We start from the raw sequence: 22,611 nt of genomic DNA, 5'->3' as shown, positions 1-22,611 counted from the left end.
CAATATACTGTTGCTATTACTTAAAATTTTTTTAATTTCATAGTTATAAAAAAAAACTTTAAGCAGTAATAATGTGAAAACTTTATGTCTTTTACATACACACTCCTGTTCTTGTTGCTACTATAAGCACTGTTAACAAATTGGTATGTGATCTTTTTTCTATGTGCATAAAAACTTATATATCTATGTATGATAATTTTTAAGGTTTTTATTTTTCTTTCATTCATTTTTCACAAAAAATTAGTTTATGCTTTAAGGTTATTCTATGGCTTGCTTTTTTTACACAATAATCTATCTTGAACATCCTGCTATCTCAGTATATCCAAGTCTACTTCATTCCACTGTTTGTACTGTCAATTAGTTACTCGTTTCCTTTGTGATAGCCAAATCAAAGATACATATGTTAAAACAACATCAAAATATATTGTCTTTTATTCCTTCAGATTAGAAGAGGTTAAAATGATTGAGAATTACCCATACGGGTTATAATTAAAGATAATTGAGAATTATCTATCCAAAGTCTAAAAAATAGACTTTAATTTACTTATTCCAGCTTATGGGAGTGATTGGGATTGTTTGCAGAAACTATTTTTATATATATATGATTTATTTTATTTATTTGAAATGCAAAGTTACAGAGAGAGAAGGAGAGAGACAGAGAGAGGTCTTCCATCTGCTGGTTTACTCCCCAAATGGCTGCAACAGCTAGGCCTGGGTCAGTCTGAAACCAGGAGCCAAGAGCTTCATCCAGGTGTCCCATGTGGTGCAGGGGCCCAAGCAGTTGGACCATTCTTTCCTGCTCTCCAAATAGTATTAGCAGGGACCTGGGTTGAAGTAGAACAGCTGGGACTTGAACTGGTACTCATATGGGATGCTGGTGTCACAGGCAGCAGCTTTACCTGCTATACCACAACACCAGCCCCCAGAAACTGTTTAACAAAGATGTTCATTGCAGTAGTTGGCATTATAAATAACTGGACAGAATTACAACAAAAATCTAAATAATTATAATCTTAATACTGATGCCAACTTTAGATATCATAATTAAGGTTTTAAAAATTGATTTTCATTAGTATCCCTTAATGGATGAACATGTTATTTTAAAAGAACATTAAGGAAAAAACAACTTTAAGACTTAGAATTTAAAGGAAGCATTACAAATTTTGGTTTAGGGGTTGGCATTGTAGTGCAATGGGTTAAGCCACTGCCTGTGATGCTGGCATCCCATATGGGTGTCTGTTCGAGTTCCCTCTGCTCCACTTCTGATCCAGCTCTGTGCTACTGGCCTGGGAAAGCAGTAGAACATGGCCCAAGTGCTTGGGCCCCTTCCACCTATGTAGGAGACCCAGATGACTCCTGGTTTCAGCTGGCCATCTGGGGAGTGAGCCAGCAGGTGGAAGATATTCTCTCTCTCTCTTTCTCTCTCTCTCTCTCTCTCTCACATACACACACACTCACACATACACACTCTGATTTTCAATAAATAAACGAATCTTTAAAAAATGAGGTATATTGATGTTAAAATATTTATTAAATGGGTGTTATAGTAACACTATAATCAAAAGCTTTAAATTTCTAATTTTTAAAAAATATGGCTGTATCATTTATTTAGAGTAGTTTTAGATTTCCTCTGCTAACATTTAGGTATTCAGAAATGAAATGGGTACTAATTGTCTTATTTTCATTAGTGGTAGGAAGATTCTAAATTTTGATTGAAATATATTTTTTCTTTTTCTTTTTGACAGGCAGAGTTAGACAGTGAGAGAGAGAGAGACAGAGAGAAAGGTCTTCCTTCCATAGGTTCACCCCCAAAATGGCCGCCACGGCCGGCACTGCACTGATCCAAAGCCAGGAGCCAGGTGCTTCCTCCTGGTCTCCCATGCAGGTGTAGGGCCCAAGCACTTGGGCCATCCTCCACTGCCTTTCCGGGCCACAGCAGAGAGCTGGACTGGAAGAGGAGCAACCGGGACAGACCCCAGCGCCCCAACTGGGACTAGAACCTGGAGTGCTGGCGCCACAGGCGGAGGATTAGCCAAGTGAGCTGCAGCGCTGGCCAAGATATATTTATTTTTGATAACCTTATTTACTTCTGAATGGCTCTAGTAATTTGACTCTTGTTATATTTGTTTAAATCGTGAAATTTTTAATCACTAGAGAATAGTAAATAGCAGTAAAGACTTTAAAATCAGTCAAATGTGCAAATCTTGGTTCCTATATATATAGATATATAGATTTGTGACCTTGGGCAAATTACTTAACATCTAGAATTCTTAGTTTTCTTCAACTGTAAGATGGGGCTATGATTATTAGCTATTTTAAAGGGTATGTTAACAGTTTTTTGTGCTAATGAATACAAAGTTATAATGAAATTGTGCACTCTACTGAGAATATATATGAGATAAAGTCTCTGTCACAAAATAGGAAAGTGAAACATACATTGGAATTATTCTCTATTCTAGACCAAATGTACCATCTTTAAGTCTGCTTCAAGTTCACCCTTTGTAGATTCACAATAAAATAAGTGTGGAATTGAACTGAGTTGTAGGTCTCCTTATTAGAGATAAGCACTTGTAAATCTTCCTTGGAGAAAGGTGATGTTTTGAAATGCATTACACATTTTGATTATGGGATCAATTTTTTGGCTCCCAAAAGGGATGGATTTGTCTAGTGAGCCTTTTTTCTTCCAAGGCAATTAAAGTATTTGAGTAAAATAATAATAACCTGGCTTAGAACCAGTTTTAAGTAATGAAAAAAAGTGTGGTCTTACAAGTTTGATACCTTATAACTCCCAAATAATTATAGAAATTTAAAAATTGTATTGACTTCTTCCAAATATTCACAAGATTTTTGTTTGATTTTTTTTCTTTTCAAATTTCTTTCACTGCCATTAGTAGTAATGAAAAGTGAATAGAAGGGAATAGAGATTAGAATAGTGAGAATCTGAAATTTATCTAGTTAGCTACTTCATAATGGTCTGATTCCTGGAAGTACAGGAATACTTGTTATGGTACAGTTATGCTTGGAATACTATGAAGTTGTTTGAAAAACAGCCTGAGGGGCTAGCATTCTGGTACAGTGGTTTTAAGCCACTGCCTATGATGCCAGCATCCCATATGAGTACCAGTTCAAGTCCTTGATGGTCCACTTACGATACAACGCCCTGCTAATGCTCCTGGGAAAGCAATGGAAGAATACCCAAGTATTTGGGCCCCTGGCACCCATGTGGGAGACCTGAATGGACTTCCATGCTTCTGACTTCGGCCTGGCCCAGCTCTGGCCATTGCAGCCATTTAGGGAGTGTATCAGTAGATGGTAGGTGTCCCTCCCCTTGCCAACTCCCCTGCCTTTTTGAACTTTGCCTTCCACATAAATAAATAAATATTAATAAAGGTAGAAATAAAAATTAAAAAAACCTGAAAGTGCATCTGAATCTACTAATGAGGAACAACCTCCAATATAACAAAATGAGATAAAAATCAATACATATAATATATTGCCATTTTGTTTTGTAGAAAGAATAAATATATATTTAACTGTGCTTGCATATTTTTATCTTTGGTAGAGTTCATGAGAAGTCTAGTAACCATGGTTGCATCCAAGGAAGAAAATTTGTTTTCACTCCATTTTATTTTGTATTGTTTATATTTTTTTAAGATTTGTTTATTTATTTGAAAGTCAGAGTTACATAGAGAGAAGGAGAGGCAGAGAGAGAGAGAGAGAGGTCTTCCATCTGCTGCTTTACTTCCCAGTTGGCCGCAACGGCTAGAGCTGTGCCAAACCGAAGCCAGGAGCCAAGAGCTTCTTCTGGGTCTCCCACATGGGTGCAGGGGCCCAAGCACTTGGGCTGTCTTCCACTGCTTTCCAAGGCCACAGCAGAGAGCTGGATTAGAAGTGGAGCAGCAGGGACCCAAACGGGCACCCATATGGGATGCTGGCACTGCTGGTGGCGGCTTTACCCTCTATGCCACAGTTCCAGCCCCTACTGTTTGTATTTTTAAAAGCCATGTCATAAAGTTTAAAATATATATATTTATTTGAGAGCGAGAGAGAAACAGCTTCCATTTGGTGATTCATTCCCCAAATGCTGGTAATGGCTGGGGCTGTGCCATGTTGAAGCTGGGAGCTGGGAACTTAATCCAAATCTCCCATTTGGGTGGCAGGGACCCAACCATTTGAGCTATCATTTCTACCCTCCAGGGTCTGCATTAGCTAGATGATGGGATCAGGAGCCAGATCTAGGACTTGAACTCAGATACTCTGATGTGCGATACACACATCTTAACCACTAGGTCAAATGTCCACCCCAAAAATAAATTAAAAAAAGAATCCTTTAAAACAAAAAAATGTTATTAGTATTCTGGACAATATATAAATGTTGGTGTTTGGGCAAGAAATTTTTTTTGTTGTTCTTCTGTCACTGAAATTTGCTATTTTATGTAGTTTCTAATATCTTTAATCGTTACTTAGAAATTAAAAACAGTTGGGGCTGGTGCCGTGGTTCACTTGGTTAATCCTCTGCCTGTGGCGCTGGCATCCCATATGGGCTCCAGGTTCTAGTCCCTGTGGTCTGGGAGGGCAGTGGAGGATGGCCCAAGTACTTGGGCCCCTGCACCCGCATGGGAAACCACAAGGAAGCACCTGGCTCCTGGCTTCGGATGGGCGCAGCACTGGTCATGGCGGCCATTTGTGGGGTGAACCAACAGAGGGAAGACCTTTCTCTCTGTCTCTCTCTCTCACTGTCTATAACTATAAAGAAATTAAAAACAATTAAAATTTTCAAATTGAGAAAAAATTTTCAGTTTTTTCTATTCCTGAAGTTTTTGTGAGATTGTGGATGTGTCGTGACAGAGCACTTAAAGTAAAAAGGTTTGGTTAGAGATTTTTACATGTAGTCCCTTAGACCAAATCTGTATGAAAGATAGGTAGCTTTATATAGTATAGTATCATAATGAAGAAACCAGTTTTAGAAGATAATGAGAACTAGCATTTATTGAGGGGTCTAAATGGTGCCAGAGGCTTTACTTAAATTATGTTATTTGACCCTATCAGTAACCCTGTGAATAGATACTATTTTTCTCAAGTTTGCAGATGAAGGAAGCCAAACTTGAGAGTGGTTAAGTAACTTTCTTGAAGTGCCATAGATAGTAATTGATAGAGCTGGAATGTGAACATAAGTCTGATTTACTCCAGAAGTTCTATCTGCTATCTCACAATTATAGTCCTGTAGCAGAAACATCTCTGATTGCCTCTTACATCTGCTCTGTAGTATAGCTACTTAAATGATTACTCAGCTGTATTGTTGCTTTCTGATTGCATAATGAATGACTGCTTTTGGTAGAATCAGTTTGTCACGTTTTTGATACCTGCTACATCAGGGAGACTCAATGTTTAATAGATAAACAATAAAAATAAAAATGTGAATATATTTCTTTCTTATTATTTATGAATTTTTTTGTCTTTTATCTCAGAACTTTATGAAATCTTCCTCTCAAGAGCAAAAGAACGATGGAAAAGCTTCAGTGAAACAAGCTCAGAGAATGATATGGAAGGTGTGCTTTTTTTTTTTTAATAGGTATTTCAGGATGAAAATTCAGCCACTGAAGACACAATGTGATATTTACTGTGTGTTGAGAACTGTAGTGATTGCTTTACATACATTATCTCATTTAATCTTAATAGCCTTTTTAGTGGGTGAGTTATGTGAGAAGAAATTGAGGCTTATGATAGTTAAATAGCCTATAAACTGGGAAGCTGGGATTTAGATCCAGATTTCTTGGACTCCAGAGCCCAGGATTTAAGTCATAGCAGTGTGGCTGGCAGGATGAAGTATTTTTAGGCCAAGCTTTTAAAGATCGATATCCTTCACGCCTTGTTTGTGACCTCTTGTCCCTTCCCGTCTACTGACTGTAATGTACTCTCTCTTAATTGTTTTTTCACTTTCCCTCCACCCTCTTCAGTTTTTTCCCCCAATAATTTTGGAGAAAACAGGAACACTTTTTTCATTATATTTTATTAAATTTACATAAATTTACTCAGCCATTTATTTCCATGAGTAATGAGTAGCAATGTTTCTTCTAGTCAGTTCTCTTTTTTATATTTGTTCTACTTCATAGAAAGCAAACCCTCTTCTCTTACATTTAAATAAAACTCTAAAAATGAGCTACTCCACTTCTGATCCAGCTCCTTGCTAATGTGCCTGGGAGGGCAGCAAAGATGGCCCAGGTGCTTGTGCCCCTCCACCCACATGGGAGACCCAGCTGAAGCTCCTGGTTCCTGACTTCCGCTTGGCCCAGCCTGGCTGTTGGGACCATTTTATTTTTATTTTTTAATTTCTTTTTTTTAACTTTTATTTAGTAAATATAAATTTCCAAAGTACAGTTTATGGATTACAATGGCTCCCCCCCCCCCAGTAACTTCCCTCACACTCGCACCCCTCCCATCTCCCACTCCCTTTCCCATTCCATTCACATCAAGATTCGTTTTCAATTGTCTTTATATACAGAAGATCAAACACAGCAAGGCTTGCCCTAATTTCAACAGCAAGCTAGCACCTCTGCCGTTGACAATGTACTGCCAGCTCAGAAACCCGATAGGTCTTTGTGAAATTTTTTTTTTAACTTTTATTTAATGAATATAGATTTCCAAAGTACAGCTTATGGATTACATTGGCTCCCCCCCGCCCATGACTTCCCTCCCACCTGCAACCCTCCCCTTTCCCGCTCTCTCTCCCCTTCCATTCTTATCAAGATTCATTTTCAATTTTCTTTATATACCGAAGATCAGTTTAGTATACATTAAGTAGAGATTTCAACAGTTTGCACCCACATAGAAACACAAAGTGAAGTACAGCACATTAAGGACAGAGATCCTACATGAGGAGTAAGTGCACAGTGACTCCTGTTGTTGACTTTACAAATTGATACTCCTGTTTATGGCATCAGTAATCTCCCTATGCTCCAGTCACGAGTGTCCAAGGCTATGGAAGCCTTTTGAGTTCACCGACTCTTATCTTATTTAGACAAGGTCAAGGTCATAGTCAAAGTGGAAGTTCTCTCCTCCCTTCAGAGAAAGGGACCTCCTTCTTTGAAGACCTGTTTTTTCCACTGGGATCTCACTCACAGAGATCTTTCATTTAGGGTTTTTTCTTTCATTTAGGTTTTGTGGTTTTGTGTGTTTTTTTTTTTTTTGCCAGAGTGTCTTGGCTTTCCATGCCTGAAATACTCTCATGGGCTTTTCAGTCGGATCCGAATGCCTTTGGGCTGATTCTGAGGCCAGAGTGCTGTGTAGGACATCTGCCATTCTATGAGTCTGCTGTGTATCTCGCTTCCCATGTTGGATCGCTCTCCCCTTTATTTATTCTATCAGTTAGTATTAGCAGGCACTAGACTTGTTTATGTGATCCCTTTGACTCTTAGTCCTTTCATTATGATCAATTGTGAACTGAAATTGATCACTTGGACTAGTGAGATGGCATTGGTACATGCCACCTTGATGGGATTGAATTGGATTCCCCTGGTATGTTTCTAACTCTACCATTTGGGGCAAGTCAGCTTGAGCATGTGTGGGGACCATTTTAGAAGTGAACCATTGGATGAAGATTTCTCTTTCTCTCTCTGTATCTCCCCCTCTCTGTAATTTGACCTTTCAAATAAATAAATAAATCTTTAAAAGTTACAAGCATTAATTTCTGAGACATTTCATTGTAAATATATGGTGAGAGTAGAGATTTATGGAATGTAATGACAAGTTATTCTAGTCAGTATTAGTATGGGATTTAAGTTATGGTTATTTGCTGGCCATTTATAATTTGCATTAATCATTTAACTTTTGGCCGTTATCTTTCCAATTATTATTTCTGCCCCATCTCACTGTCATTCTGGTACTCCAATTATATGTATGGTAGAGCATTTTACAGTGTCCCAACAGTCTTGAGCCAGAAGGCCAAAAGGACTTGGGCCATCTTCTACTGCTGTCCCAGACCATAGCAGAGAGCTGGATCGGAAGTGGAGCAGCTGGGACTCGAACTGACATCTGTGCTGGCACTGCAGGTGGCGGCTTTACCTGCTATGCAACAGCGCCAGCTCCAATATTTTCTTTTATGAGACTAAATACTAGCAAAAGCTTTGTGGCATTTCTTGAAACTTAATTACTCAGCTTTTAAATTTCCTTAAATAACACATTTACTATGTAATTATTCTGTGCTTACAAAATTGAACTTGTAACTGCCAAGTGATCATTTACATTTAATGTACTTGGTAAATGCAGGTGTATCTATTGCTGATCGAGAGGCCAGTCTGGAATTAATTAAGTTGGATATATCCCGTACATTTCCATCTCTCTACATCTTTCAGAAGGTGAGGTTTTCTAATCAGCTTATAACTACATTTTTTTATCCTTCTATATCAACATCAGTATTTCTCTGAAGGCATAACTGTTATTTTTAAAAGGCAAAAGTATAAAACTTTGGGCTTTTACATAAAAGTATAAAACTAGTAAGAAAATTTTAAAGTAATTTTTATTATTTTATTCCACTGACTGAAACATATTAGAGTCAGCATGACATCATATATTCATATATTTTGTGTAATAGGTACTTGATACATTTTTATTTCGGTGAATTTCTCTTTTGCTTTTTATTCTGTAAGATACTTAATTTCTTAATATTTTTACTTGGTAGATTGATAAAATATAAAGAACTTTGCTCCAACACTTAAAATTTTCACTATTACTATTGAAATAGGAATAGTTTACTTTTTTGAGTAAAGGTTATTAGGAAGTTGCTTGTCTTTATGACCTGAGAAATAACTACATTTTATTTTATTTATTTATTTATTTATTTATTTATTTATTATATTTTATTTTTTACTCAAGTCTTTATACACATGGAATTCCTCTGTCCTTAGATTGATAAAAATGAGGTAAAACTTTTTACATTAATATTGAAATTTTGCTGTAACTTAATTTAGTGTAGTTTGATAGTTTTTTCTGAATTAGTTAAAATTAAACAATCTGTAGTTATCAGACTCTTATTGTAATAAATCTGAAGTCTTTAAAATATTGTTTATAAACTATATAGTTTGTATCTATCAAGTCCATCTTTTTTGTTATTTAGGATTATTTTTAATAATTTAAAAAACATCTTTATAGTGAATTTAGAATGTTTTGACAGTTGTTCAATACACTAAATGTTAGTTTATTAACATGTTATGTAAGAATTAACTATGAGACAATTATTTTTATATTTTCAATTTTCTCTCCTAAGGGTGGCCCATATCATGATGTTTTACATAGTATCTTAGGGGCATATACATGTTACAGACCTGATGTTGGTTATGTAAGTATTTGTTTCAATTTTTTTAATAGAAAAATATTATCTAAACTCTTAGCAAAATATGATGTATTAGCTCTCAAATGTCTGTATCACTATGTCTGTTTTCTTTGGGCTTATCAATTTACATGGAGAGGAATTTTTCCATATCTTGCCAGGAGATTATATGACCCTCTACGAGCTTCTTAGGAGAGCTATACGGATTTCACCATTCAGTTTGTGAACTTTAATACTCCTGCTGTCAGAATGAGGCCTTAGCCCCTTTTCCTATCCCTCTTTTCACTGATTTTACCTCTAGGAAATAAACTTCTTATGTTTTGCCAGGCTAATGCAAGAACAGGTACCTATCTATAAGGGATAGGGGAGGGCTGGCACTGTGGCTCACTTGGCTAATCCTCCGCCTGCGGCACCGGCACCCTGGTTCTAGTCCTGGTTGGGGTGCCGGAGTCTGTCCTGGCTGCTCTGCACTTCCGGTGCAGCTCTCTGCTGTGGCCCAGGAAGGCAGTGGAGGATGGCCCAAGTGCTTGGGCCCTACCCCTGCATGGGAGACCAGAAGGAGGCACCTGGCTCCTGGCTTTGGATCAGCGCAGCGCCGGCTGTGACGGCCATTTGGGGGGTGAACCTATGGAAGGAAGACCTTTCTCTCTGTCTCTCTCTCTCTCTCACTGTCTAACTCTGCCTGTCTTCCCCCACCACCACCACCAAAAAAAAAAAAAAAAAAAAAAAAGGGATAGGGGAGGAGATTTGCTCCACTCACAGCCTTTGAACCTATTTTTAGGCTATTCCTCAATTTTGGAGGTACTTTGTAACTTCAATTCCTCACTCTTCCATGGTTTTGTGGCTGATTTGGCTTGTTGATTATTGGCTTTCTTCCCTTTAGGTATTTTAGTTTTAACATTTTCCACTTATTTATATTAAAATTTCTAAAATGCTGTTGACAGCTCTTATCCACTGTTCATATCCTTTTCCATTCTCTTTGTCTATTTAAGTTAATACTTCTATTTCTTTGTTGTCATTTTAGTTGGATTTTGGGAGGGAACAAAGGAATGAATGTTCAATTGCCATGTTTAACTAAAAGTCATAAAACTTTCATCTTCTCATCTGTTAAAAATAGAAGAATATTAGACACCTCACTTATAAGGTGGCCATGTAATACAAGTTAACTTTGTTCTGTTTTATGTTCATTTGTATGTTTGTATGCTTAGAGTTTAGGAGGAGAAAACATATAATAAACAACAAACAAATAAATCATGTTATACTAATAGATGATAAGTGATATGGAAAAAGTGTGGCATGGCAAAGGGGAGAACTGCCAGGTTTGGGGTGGGGTAGGTTGTAATATTAAAAAGATAGTTCTGGGACCTGCACTGCAGCCTAGCTAGCCCGGTGACGCTGGCATCCCTTATGAGCAGCGGTTCATGTCCTGGTTGCCGCTGGCATCCCTTATGAGCAGCGGTTCATGTCCTGGTTGCTCCACTTCTGATCCAGCTGTCTGCTGATGTCCTAAGAAAAGCTGTGGAATTTGGAGCCCAAGTACTGGGGCCTCTGCTACCCATGCGGGAGATCCAGAGGAAGCTCCTGGCTCCTGGCTTCAGATTGGCCTAGCTCCAGCCACTGTGGCCATTTAGGGAGTGAACCAGTAGATGGAAGATTCCCTCCCCGCCCCCCCTCCCCCGTAACTCTGCCTTTCAAATAAAAGCATGTATAATTGCTTAATCGGCAGCATTTTTTTTCTTTTTTAACGGCATATAAAATAATGTAACTTCTAATAAATGGCATTGTAGATCCAATTAAACATATTTTAATCCCTTCTGTTTACTTTGCTATCATTATATTATAGATGATTAGCCTTATGTCCCTTTTATCTGTTCAGCAAATGTTGTCATACTAAGAGCACAGTCATGATTGGAGTCAGTTCTCTGTATTAGTTTCCTGTTGTCACTGTAACAGATTACTGCAAACTTAGTGGCTTTATTTTTTATTTAAAGATTTATTTTATGTATTTGAGAGGCAGAGTTAGAGCGAGAGCGAGAGAGAGAGAGAGAGGGGCTCACTCCCCTAATGGCTGCAATGACTGGGGCTGAGCCAGCGCAAATGCAGGAGGCTGGAACTCCATCCTGGTCTCCCACATGGCAAGGGCCCAAGTACTTGGGCCATCTTCCCTTGCATTCTCAGGCTAATATTAGCAGGGAACTGGATTGAAATGGAGCAGCTGGGACTCGGAACAAATGCTCATATGGGATGTTGGCATTGCAGGAGGCAGTTTAACCTGTGTTGCCACAATGCTGACCACAACTTAGTGACTTTAAGCAACATACATTTATTATTTGAAAGTTCATGAAGTCATAAGTGTGAAACACATTTAATTGGATACAATTCAAGGTATTGTCAGGCCTGTGTTTCCTCTGGAGGCTCCAGGGGAGTATTCATTTTCTTGTCTAGAAACTGCCTAGGTTCATGGCCTCCTACCTCTATCTTCAAAGCCAGCAGTGTAGTGTTCTTTAGCTTGCTTTCTGACTCTTCTGCTTCCCTCTTTCACATGTAAGTGCCCTCATGGTGATTACTTTGGGCCCACTCTGATTTTCCAGGATTATCTTCCCACCCTAAGATGCTTACTATATCATATCTTCAAAGTCCCTTTTGGCCTGTGTTATAACATTTTTAGATTCTGGGGATTAGGTCTTGGGTATCTTTGGAGGGCAATCATTCTGGTCTCTGTCCTCAATTGGCAAAGAACACTCATAAGAAGCTAGAGGAAGCGGAGGAGAACAAAGACATACTGAATCATAGAAGCTAAATGGGGGCCGGCGCCGTGGCTCACTTGGTTAATCCTCCGCCTGCAGTGCCGACATCCCATATGGGTGCCGGGTTCTAGTCCTGGTTTCTCCTCTTCCAGTCCAGCTCTCTGCTGTGGCCCGGAAAGGCAGTGGAGGATGGCCCAAGTGCTTGGGCCCTACACCTGCATGGGAGACCAGGAGGAAGCACCTGGCTTCTGGCTTTGGATTGGTGTAGCTGGGGCCATAGCGGCCATTTGTGAGTTGAACCAACGGAAGGAAGACCTTTCTCTCTGTCTCTCTCTCTCACTGTCTAACTCTCTCTCTCAAATAAATAAATAAATAAAAAGAAGCTAAAGGAATGCTGCTGCAAGGGTAGGAAAGTACCTGTGAGATTTTACAATGCATGTCATTAGTTATATTGGCAAGAGAAAGTATCCAGGTAGTATAGTAATGAAGTGGGAGTCTATGTTGACATGTGTTTAAAAGTAAATAAGAAGCTGAGAAAGTAGATAGGGATTATAGGCAGCTATTTTTTTTATGATTTATTTATTTATTTGAATGGCAGAGTTATAGAGAGGCAGAGTCAGCAAAAGAGAGAGAAAGAGAGAAGAGGGAGGTCTTCCATCCACGGGTTCACTCCCAGATGGCCACAAAGCTGCGCCAATCTGAAGCCAGGAACCAGGAGCCAGGAGTCACACTGGTGGAGGGCCATCCTCTACTGATTTTCCAAGTATAGGCAGCTTTTTCAAAGGGTTGGGAAGAAAAAATGGAGGTATCATTATAGTTATTCCTTGTGGTCTCCCTGCCCAAGTCCATTAATAGAATTCTCTGCCAGAAGTAAATGCTTGATACTCTTTCTTTCTCTTTTCGTATCGTCCCCTGCCCTCCCTTCCCCTCCCCCTTCCTCCCCTCTCCTCCCCTCTCCTTGTTACAGACAGTGAGAGGGAGAGACAGAAAGGTCTTCCTTCTGTTGGTTCACTCCCCAAATGGCCACAATGGCTGGAGCTACACCGATCTGAAGCCAGGAGCTAGGTGCTTCTTCCTGGTTTCCCATGTGGGTGCAGGGGCCCAAGGACTTGAGCCATCTTCTACTGCTTTCCCAGGCCACAGCAGAGAGCTGGATTGGAAGAAGGGCAGCCGGTGGTGCAGACGGAGGATTAACCTACTGTGCCATGGCGCCAGCCCTTTGATACTTTTTCATAAAAGAAATGTACAGTAGCTACTGAGAACTGACAGATATAACATGGATTAGCTTTTTACTAGAGGCCTTTTACAGTATGAATATATCTTACTTTTTCCAAATGTCTGTTATTCCCATTATAAAACTTGTGCTCCAACTGGCTTGGTCCTGTTTTTGTCTTTGCACCTGCTGCTTTTCCACCTTTGAATGGTTTACCCTATTTCTTTATCCTGCTTTTCTAGGAATCCAGGCTCACTATCTCAACCCCTGTGCCCTTTCTTTCTTGGAATTTCAATAGCACATCCAGAAGACGTCTTATTTTTACTTGAACAGATTATGCTATAATCACCTGATTTTCATTAAAATTTGTTATTTTGAAAGAATTCACAGAAGAAATGAAAACCAAGTAGTACACTGAGCTAGACTTAGAGCAAGTAAAAACTGATTTTTTTCTTTTGTCCAAAATTTTCCCTAATACTTTAACTCACACCATATAAACAAGAAATGTAAAAATAAGGGAGGTTTCATAAGTATTAGTTGTTCTCTATATTTACATTTGCTGAGAAGAAAAAAGAAATTTTGGTTAATTCTACTTTGTAATGTCATTTGTAGTTTTTCAGAAGTACAATAAAATAAACTGTTTAGAATTATAATTATAAATCCATTTTGATTGATTTCTTTATAGAATTATAATTGTAAATCCATTTGATTGATTTATTTCCCATTTGAAGGTCCAAGGGATGTCCTTCATTGCAGCAGTACTCATTCTCAATCTGGAAGAAGCGGATGCCTTCATTGCGTTTGCTAATCTTCTGAATAAGCCATGCCAGTTGGCCTTTTTTCGTGTGGATCACAGCATGGTATGAGCATTTGGAATGGATTGTGTTTTTCTTTCTCTGTTTCTTTAGTCTCAGTGTTCTCTTAGAATGAAAAAAACAATAATTGAAGACTTAAGATAATTTTGATCTAAAATAAATTTTATGTTGAGTTGTGGTTTTGTAATTGCTTGATGAGAAGACTAATAAGTAAGCTTTTTCTGTTAATGTTTAAAAATTTAATTTCTCTATTTCTAGAGTATACTCTTTGATATTTGATTTTTTTCTGTATGTAGATGTTGAAATATTTTGCAACATTTGAAGTATTTTTTGAAGAAAATCTCTCCAAACTATTTCTTCATTTTAAGTCTTACAGTCTTACACCAGACATATACTTGATAGACTGGTAAGTTATAAATAATGAAAAGGAAGTAAAATTTAACTTTGTAAATATTTTAAGAACTACAGTAAATCTGAGGCATAGTATCATGCATTGTACAAACCTTCCCTTACAAATAGAGGGTTTTCACATTTCTGTAGGAATGCATTTGGTTAAGAGCATGGACTCTGGGTTGAAATCAGAATCTCAGTTTGTGTTTCAGTTTCTTATCTATAAGATGGGAATAATATCTATATTTGGAGATGCATTGAGGATATTTTACATGGATTATCTCATTTAGTACCTAGCATAAACTATGGTTCTAACAGTTAGATGCTATCCTTTTTTATTCTTAATACAAAAGGACTTAATGGTTGTTATGATAGTGTTGCTTTACTAAGGTTTGGATCCAGCTTTCTGACATTGTAATGATGTCTTGTTTAAGTGCTAGTATCTTTTTCCCATGCTCCAATTCTAGATACTCTGTTTTACTTTGGAGATTTTTCCTGGCAATCAGTAGCCAGTTGATTTTACAATGGTGGGTGAATTTTTGCCAGAGATGTAACAGTGTTAAGATGGGATGTTAAGAGTACATATGATGGCCTGCACTGTGGCGTGGTGGGTAAGGCCACCATATGCAGCACTGGCATTCCATATGGGCACCAGTTCGAGTCCCAGCTGCTCCACTTCTGATCCAGCTCTCTGCTGTGGCCTGGGAAAGCTGTAGAAGGTGGCTCAAGTCCTTGGGCCCTTGCACCCATGTGGGAGACCTGGAAGGAGCTCCTGGCTCCTGGCTTCGTTTTGGCACAGCTCTGCTGCCGTTGCGGCCAATTGGGGAGTGAACCAGTGGATGCAAGACCTGTCTCCGACTCTCCTTCTTTCTTTGTGTAGCTCTGACTTTCAAATAAATCTTTAAAAACAGAGTACATATGGAAAAATTAAAATTTAAGTCCAAATCATGCAAAACTAGTGGGGTTCGTGTAAATGATATTAGACTTTAATATGGAAAAATAAATAAATAATAGCACTGATCAAATATGATGCCTTCCTACTTGTTTGGGCTTTTTAAAAATGTGTTATTTTGCAGTGTATTCTCCTTCCATTCCCACTAGGAACATTAGAGTTCCTCTGGGAAGGACCAAGGATAATGCAGAGAAGGGTTTTTATCAAGGGACCTAGAGAACCAGGATCAAATACTAATTCTGTGAAGCAAAAGACAAAAAGTCTCAATTGTAGTCTTAAGGATTATGAACATGGGACATATCAGAATCACAGTTGCTATAGGCAACAGACTGGAATTAATGATGAGTGAATACTGTGTACTAGAAACTGCCTAGATATTCCCTTTCTCATTTTTAGCAGTGAAATTAGTATTCTCTGTACTACTAAAAGTATTCTTTTTGTTATATGATTAAATGTGTGTTTATAATTCAGGAAGTAGAGTTGTGTTTCTGTCTCTGTTGACCTTATTTTACATATAAATTCCAGAATCATTTTTGCAAGCGAGGAATGAATTAAGTGGCAATGCTGAATTTTTTTTAAAAAGATTTTATTTATTTTTGAGAGATAGAGTTACAGACAGTGAGAGGGAGAGAGAGAGAGAGAAAGGTCTTCCCATTGGTTTACTCTCTAAATGGCCCCAAAGGTCGTAGCTGTGCCAATCTGAAGCCAGGAGCCAGGTGCCTCCTCCTGGTCTCCCACGTGGGTGCAGGGGCCCAAGGACTTGGGCCATCTTCTACTGCCTTCCCAGGCCAAAGCAGAGAGCTGGATTGGAAGAGGGGCAGCCGGGACTAGAACCAGCGCCCATATGGGATGCCAGCACTGCAGGCAGAGGATTAACCTACTGTGCCACAGTGCTGCCCCCCCCCCCCCCCCCCCGCTTTTTTAAAGCAAGGAAGCCTTTTAGTGCTTTCCCTAAAATTCTGTCAGTACTGCCCCAAAGAAACTATCAGTAAAAAATTTGTCCTTTTTTTTTTTTGCTATGACAACTTCAAGATGAGTTTTCTGTGGCACCTATTCTCTCCACTTCCCTAACGAGAATGCCACCTGTGGCATAACTGGATAAAGAATTACATGGTCAGAAAGTATGGAAAAAACCATTTTGGTGATTTTATCGGAAAAGAAGTAGCAAGTAAAGCTGCTGAAGAGGGAAAAATAAATAAAAAACAATTGATTCTTATGGAAGGGGAAGAGAAAAAAGTCTTGCATGAACAAGTTACTAGAATCTGATATTTGGGTTCTTAATACAATAATCATAACTTTTATCACACATTTCTTATGTACCAGATACTATTTTATATTTTTATAAAAAGTATTATATTTATTAACATCTTTAATTTTGAAAACAACCCTATGAGGATGGTACTTTAATCTTAATCTATTAATGAAGAAAATGGGGGCATAGTGAGGACAAATGTCTTGCTTAAGGTAATTCAACTAATAAGTGGCAAATTCAGTATTAAAGCACGGACATTCTGGTTTCAGAGCCCATACCCTTAAAAATTAGACTATTCTACCACTGTTGCTTGTATTATATCTTAACTTTTCAAGTTTAAAAAATAACACAATTTCATGATTTACTAATTTCCTACTACTGAAGTTTGAATAAAGAAGCCATATTTTATTTGCCTTTTATCCCTAATTAAGCACTGTTCTTTTTCCATAGAGATTTTTAATAAGTGAATGAGACAGTAAATGAAAAACTTCAGTGATTATTTTCTCTCCTTACTTTAGGATCTTTACACTGTATAGCAAATCCTTACCACTTGATCTGGCCTGTCGAGTGTGGGACGTATTTTGCAGAGATGGGGAGGAATTTTTATTTAGGGCTGGATTAGGAATCCTTCGATTATATGAAGATATTCTCCTGCAGATGGACTTTATTCATATAGCACAATTTCTCACTAAATTGCCAGAAGATATCACATCAGAAAAACTGTTCAGCTGTATTGCAGCCATTCAGATGCAGAATAGCACCAAAAAATGGACTCAGGTAGAGTGACATTTTCCTATCTATAATAGATTTGTTAATCAGTTGACTTCTTGTTAAAATAGTTATTTCTCAAATGACAATGCTTATATTTAAAAATATACATCTTCTAAAAATAATTGTGATGTCAAAGAAATAAGAATTTAAAGCAGTTTGTCCCTCTCACTTAACCAAACCTGTGGCTTTAGTTTTATGTTAAGTCCAGTAATATTTTGAGTTTAGTGAAGTACAACCTGTAATAGTATTTCATTTGCCAGTGCACTTATTTAATTATTTTGGTATTTCAGATAGAGAAAACTTTTATTAAACACCTGCCTCATACTAAGAGTTTGCATGGAAAGAATATGATATATGATCTTAACTTTTTAAAGGCTTAGTCTTTCTAGAGAAGCAGACATACTAACATACTAATTCAGTGACATAAATATTATGACATAATCCATGGATACTGACAATTAGGGTTATAAGTTCACAGTTTTATTCCTTATGAAAATGAAATACAGAAATATTGATCCAGAAAGTGTTCTGTTACTGAATAGTAGTTTAATAATATCTGGCTATTGATAAACACTGGAATCTTAATTGTTTAATAAAACAAGGAGATTGGAGAATGGCAGTGTTTTAGGGGACAGAGTTAAGTATATGAAAGCTTTTTCATGTTTCTAAATTATATTTACTTAAATTTCTTTAATTTGGGTGACTTTTTGGATTAATTTTTATTCTGTGTAACTTCTAGGTCTTCACTTCTGTAATGAAGGATATTAAAGAAGGAGACAAGAACAGTAGTCCTGCTCTGAAAAGCTGATCTTCAAAATTAACAGACTAATTGAAACATAAGATGTTTTTTGGATAAAAGTTTTTTGTTTCTTAGGTAGAAAGCATGGAAGAAAATGTTGGAGAAATCTTAAAACAATCAAGAGGTGGAAAACTGCTGATTTTAAATTCCATGGCTGAAATGAAATAAGTAACTTATTGACAGTATTAATGAAAAAGTGTTTTGTAGGGGAAGCCATTTTTGAAAGGAAAAAACTTAAATGGCTACTTCATACTCCAAAATTTGGAGTGAAGAGTTTAATGCAATAACTTTTTAAAATAGCCTAAAAAATCCTTCCAATTTTTACGTCTTTTCTTCTTAAATAATTACCACAATTGCACTTTGGAGGTCAGAGTAAGACTGTTAAATAGTACTCTAACTTCCAAAAATACTGTTTTATAGATATTATCTCCAGTGCTGACCCTTTGAAAATATGACAGACAAAAAATAAGCAACTCTGGTTGTAAATTAAGTCATGGAAGTTGTCACCTTCATTCACAAATTGGGGAAAATCTGTGTTATGTGGTAACTAGAAATATTGGTGGGAGATTGTTAATTATTTGTTTGGGCTTTCCCCCACAATATTGTGTCTATTTGTTTTGGAAGGTAATTTTTTTCTCTTACTTAAGGAATTCCTATCACTTAAAGAATTTTTATCCTTTTTTTTTTTTCACCCTAGTGTAACAAGTTGTTCATCTGGTATTTTAACATTAAGAAAACTAAATAAGTGATAGAAGTTCTTTGCACTTTAATGGACTAAAGACTTAACTTTGGGAGTTAAGTCCAAAAATATAAATGAGGTATTTCACTGGTAAGACTAAAAAGTAATGAATTCTAAGAGTTCTTAAATAGTGTACTACTTGACAAGATTAAATTTTTAAAAAATTCCTCCATTATCTATAGAAGCAAAATTCATTAATTTCAGTTGAAATCTTAATAATAGCTAAGTCCATGACTTGTAAAACACTATGCATATTTTTTCTAATCAATGGAAATCAAAGAAAAAGTAAAATTAACTTTTTTTCTGAGTTCTACTTTGATAGCATAATAAAGAATATTAATCATTGGTAAATTGGCATTAAATTTATTATGTTTAATTTTTTGAACTTAAACTAAGTCATTGAGTGTTATGATACTTGTTTAACATGCTATTTGGTTAATTAATTTATGCTGTGTTTTTATGTTGCAGTTTGTTTTGAAACAACACATAAACACACTATTTCTGTTAGTGGTATATCTACAGTCTTCAAGCTAACAAGCCCAAGATCCTTGTTAGTGTAATGACTGCCTCTTAAAGAGTATGGGACCAGAGGGTGCCCATGGAATTTTATGTCATTGGTCATTCTAGCCTAGGGACTACTATTGGAACCCTCAGAAGTTAACTCCTTTTAGAGAGCCTTGCTTAATGGTAACTGGTAGTGTAATACAATATCGAGGGAGTTTCTAGGATCTTACAAGTTTTAGGATGACCTTTTAACTCTGGTAGCTACTTCCTTGGTATTGATATTCCTGATAGAGGGAATGTAATGTCTAGCAGTAATCTCACTGAGGTTATACTACCTGCCTAAATTTAATCTTACTTTTATGTATTTGTTGCCTAAGTTGGATCTATGTTACTGTATTCCTTTTTCTTATTTTTTTTTCTTATTGTACAGTTTCTTTACCTTTCAAGTATAAATGTGTATATAAAGTGTAAATATAAAGAATCCACTAAAAACCACTAGTAACAGTAACTGTGTAAATAAAACTTATAAGCAGAGTATTTACTTGAAATGAGTCTTCATTACTTTGGGGATATCTAGTTTATTAAACCACATCCTGAGGGAAAAAAAGAAATACGCTTTTTTTTTTTGGTCAGATTTCTCTTCCAAGGGATGCACTAGGCCTTGTCTTTTGAAAGGCAACATTGGCAGCTAAATATTATATCTTCCCTTGAAACTGTATATAGGCAATATGTGGTTATTCATGTGGTCAGAATATGCAGGATTGTTTGTTTTTGGTTAAAGTATATTTAAAATTAAAAAAACTCCTAAAATATTTAAGACATTCTGAGATTTAAGGTTTTATTTGCTTGTCTACTTAATATATCCTTTAGCCCTGTTCTGCATTGCTAATATTTAAATGTTACTAGAGGTCTCGAATGACTAGTATAGTCTTCTGAAGTCAGCATTTGCTGATTTCTTTTGCATTGATTCCATTCATATGATGTTATTGGTTTGTTATTGTTTAACTTTACAAGTTAGGCAGCCTTTACAAAAGAGCATACAAATTTGCAGAGCCTCTGATTTCAAGATGACATTTTTCATTGTAGCTTAGGAACTAATGCTGTTTCTACCTATAGCAGTCAATTCTATTGAATGTGTACTGTTAGAAGGTACGATTCTAAAACATATAATCAGGAAACTTGTACTTCATAATGTCATATGGTTTATCTTGATTTTTCAGTTCCTATTTTTGTTTAGATAGGATAAAATTAACTTATACTCAAAAAGCATGTTCAAACAGTAGAGACTGGAATAAACGAGGCAAGAAAGATGTGAGGTAGCATTGGAAAATCAATCATTTTAATTTGCCATAAACAATTAATATAGTGTTACCTCTGGAAAGAAAGTGTTTTTTTTGTAATGAATTCATATTATTTTGCTGTTGACATTGTCTAAAAGTTAAATTCTCAAATGTAGTAAAACTTCATTAAAACGTCACTATTTCACCGCATGTAAAAACTAAAATAAAGATATTTCAAGCCAGATTTCAGGGAAAGTAGCTGCTTCAGAGAAAGCCTTGTCCTTTAAAGATATTGTTTGCATACTAAGAGTGTAATTGCAATAAAAGTGCATTACATGGAAATTTTAATTACTGAAGTGACATTTATTAAGCCTACTTATATGCTATGTCCTGCTTCTTAATATTTTGTTAGGCTACATAAATTTCTAATGCCTGGGAAGTTAGAAAATTGGCTCTTCCTTTCAAGCATTCTACTGTTTGTATTGATTGTTCCTCAGTCCAAATTAATGAAGTTTTACTGTGCACATTTCTTTTTGTGTGCTAGATTTATTTTCTAAAAAACTTTAGAGAGGAAAGTTGACCTTAAAAAAATTACATTGCCAAAATGTTTCACCTGTTGAACATTTAAGTAAATAGTATTTCATGGTTTTATTAAATTTAAGGTAAATGACTTTTGTACCATATAATGTATTTGGAAAATCACTTTGTAATAAAAACATAAGTGATAACCTAATAAAGACTTGATGGAGTATATAAAATTCACAGCAATCAGGATCTATAGTATTTTCTCATTTTTCATCTTCATATAATGATATTACAGAACCAGAAAGTGAAACTTTGGATTCTCCTGGTCTAGACCTTACTGATGTTGTATTTTGATTACTACATGAATCCCAAGGCTTTTAATTTTAGATATTCCTAAGAAAATTTGAAAGGGAAATATTTACTTGAAATTTTTTTATAGATTTATAAAAGGCTCTGACACCTGTGTTTGGACTTCATTTTCAACTGAGACGATATATAGGAGATCATTTTAATGACAGGGTTTATTCTAATTTTAAATTATACCATGTGACTTTAATTGTATTTCAGTAAGGTGCTACCTCACTTATCATGTTCTGATTTAATTTTTACACTCATGTATGTGAGCCCATGAAAATAAACAGGTCTCATTAAATTTTTAATCAGATTGTATGTTTTATGATTTTCTAAAAGTGTCATTGAACTCCATCATTTCCTTCTCAAGATCCTCTAATGACTTTCCTCATAATAAAAACCCGAAGTCTTTATCCTGGTTTACAAGATCCAACTTGATCTGGTCACTGCCCATCTGTGCACTTTCAACTCCCATGTACCCTCATTTATTCCACTCTAAGTACAATGGAGTTTATTTACTATTGAATTGCTAGTACTCCAAATATTGCCTGGTGCTACCTATGATACATATGGGTGATTGGATTCTTTTTATTTTGCTCCATTTCTCACAGAACTTACCTTTCATTTACAATTTTTATACAAGATTATGCTATTGGCCAGAAACTCAAATTATTTCTGGTTCATTCTGATATTTCAATACTTACAAATGTTGAACTGGTGAAAGTCAGAAATAGGAATATCAGGGCCGGCGCCGCAGCTCACTTGGCTAATCCTCTGCCTGCGGTGCCAGCACCCCAGGTTCTAGTCCTGGCTGGGGCACCGGGTACTACTCCCAGTTGCTCCTCTTCCAGTCCAGCTCTCTGCTGTGGCCCAGGAGGGCAGAGGAGGATGGCCCAAGTGCTTGGGTCCCTGCACATGCATGGGAGACCGGGAGGAAGTGCCTGGCTC

The 22,611-nt window shown here is 36.8% G+C and overlaps 1 protein-coding gene across 10 annotated transcripts in view; it reads left to right on the top strand.

Moving 5' to 3' along the window:
• The window catches only part of TBC1D12 (TBC1 domain family member 12), a 131,632-nt gene extending 111,588 nt beyond the window's left edge, over positions 1 to 20,044 (top strand). For all 10 annotated transcript variants that reach the window (XM_070057572.1, XM_051823425.2, XM_051823424.2 and 7 more), the window contains 7 exons: positions 5,469 to 5,549; positions 8,266 to 8,354; positions 9,263 to 9,334; positions 14,017 to 14,145; positions 14,397 to 14,506; positions 17,213 to 17,471; positions 18,205 to 20,044. In XM_070057572.1, the coding sequence (XP_069913673.1) occupies positions 5,469 to 5,549; positions 8,266 to 8,354; positions 9,263 to 9,334; positions 14,017 to 14,145; positions 14,397 to 14,506; positions 17,213 to 17,471; positions 18,205 to 18,273 (809 nt within the window). In that variant the 3' untranslated portion in view covers positions 18,274 to 20,044. The remainder of the gene's footprint in view (positions 1 to 5,468; positions 5,550 to 8,265; positions 8,355 to 9,262; positions 9,335 to 14,016; positions 14,146 to 14,396; positions 14,507 to 17,212; positions 17,472 to 18,204) is intronic.
• The last annotated feature ends 2,567 nt before the right edge of the window (positions 20,045 to 22,611 follow it).

This window comes from Oryctolagus cuniculus, chromosome 15 (assembly GCF_964237555.1).
Source record: "Oryctolagus cuniculus chromosome 15, mOryCun1.1, whole genome shotgun sequence".
NCBI classification, from domain to species: domain Eukaryota; kingdom Metazoa; phylum Chordata; class Mammalia; order Lagomorpha; family Leporidae; genus Oryctolagus; species Oryctolagus cuniculus.
The sequence above is the reverse complement of the archived record's forward strand: the minus strand, read 5'-3'. Positions and strand labels throughout refer to the sequence as shown.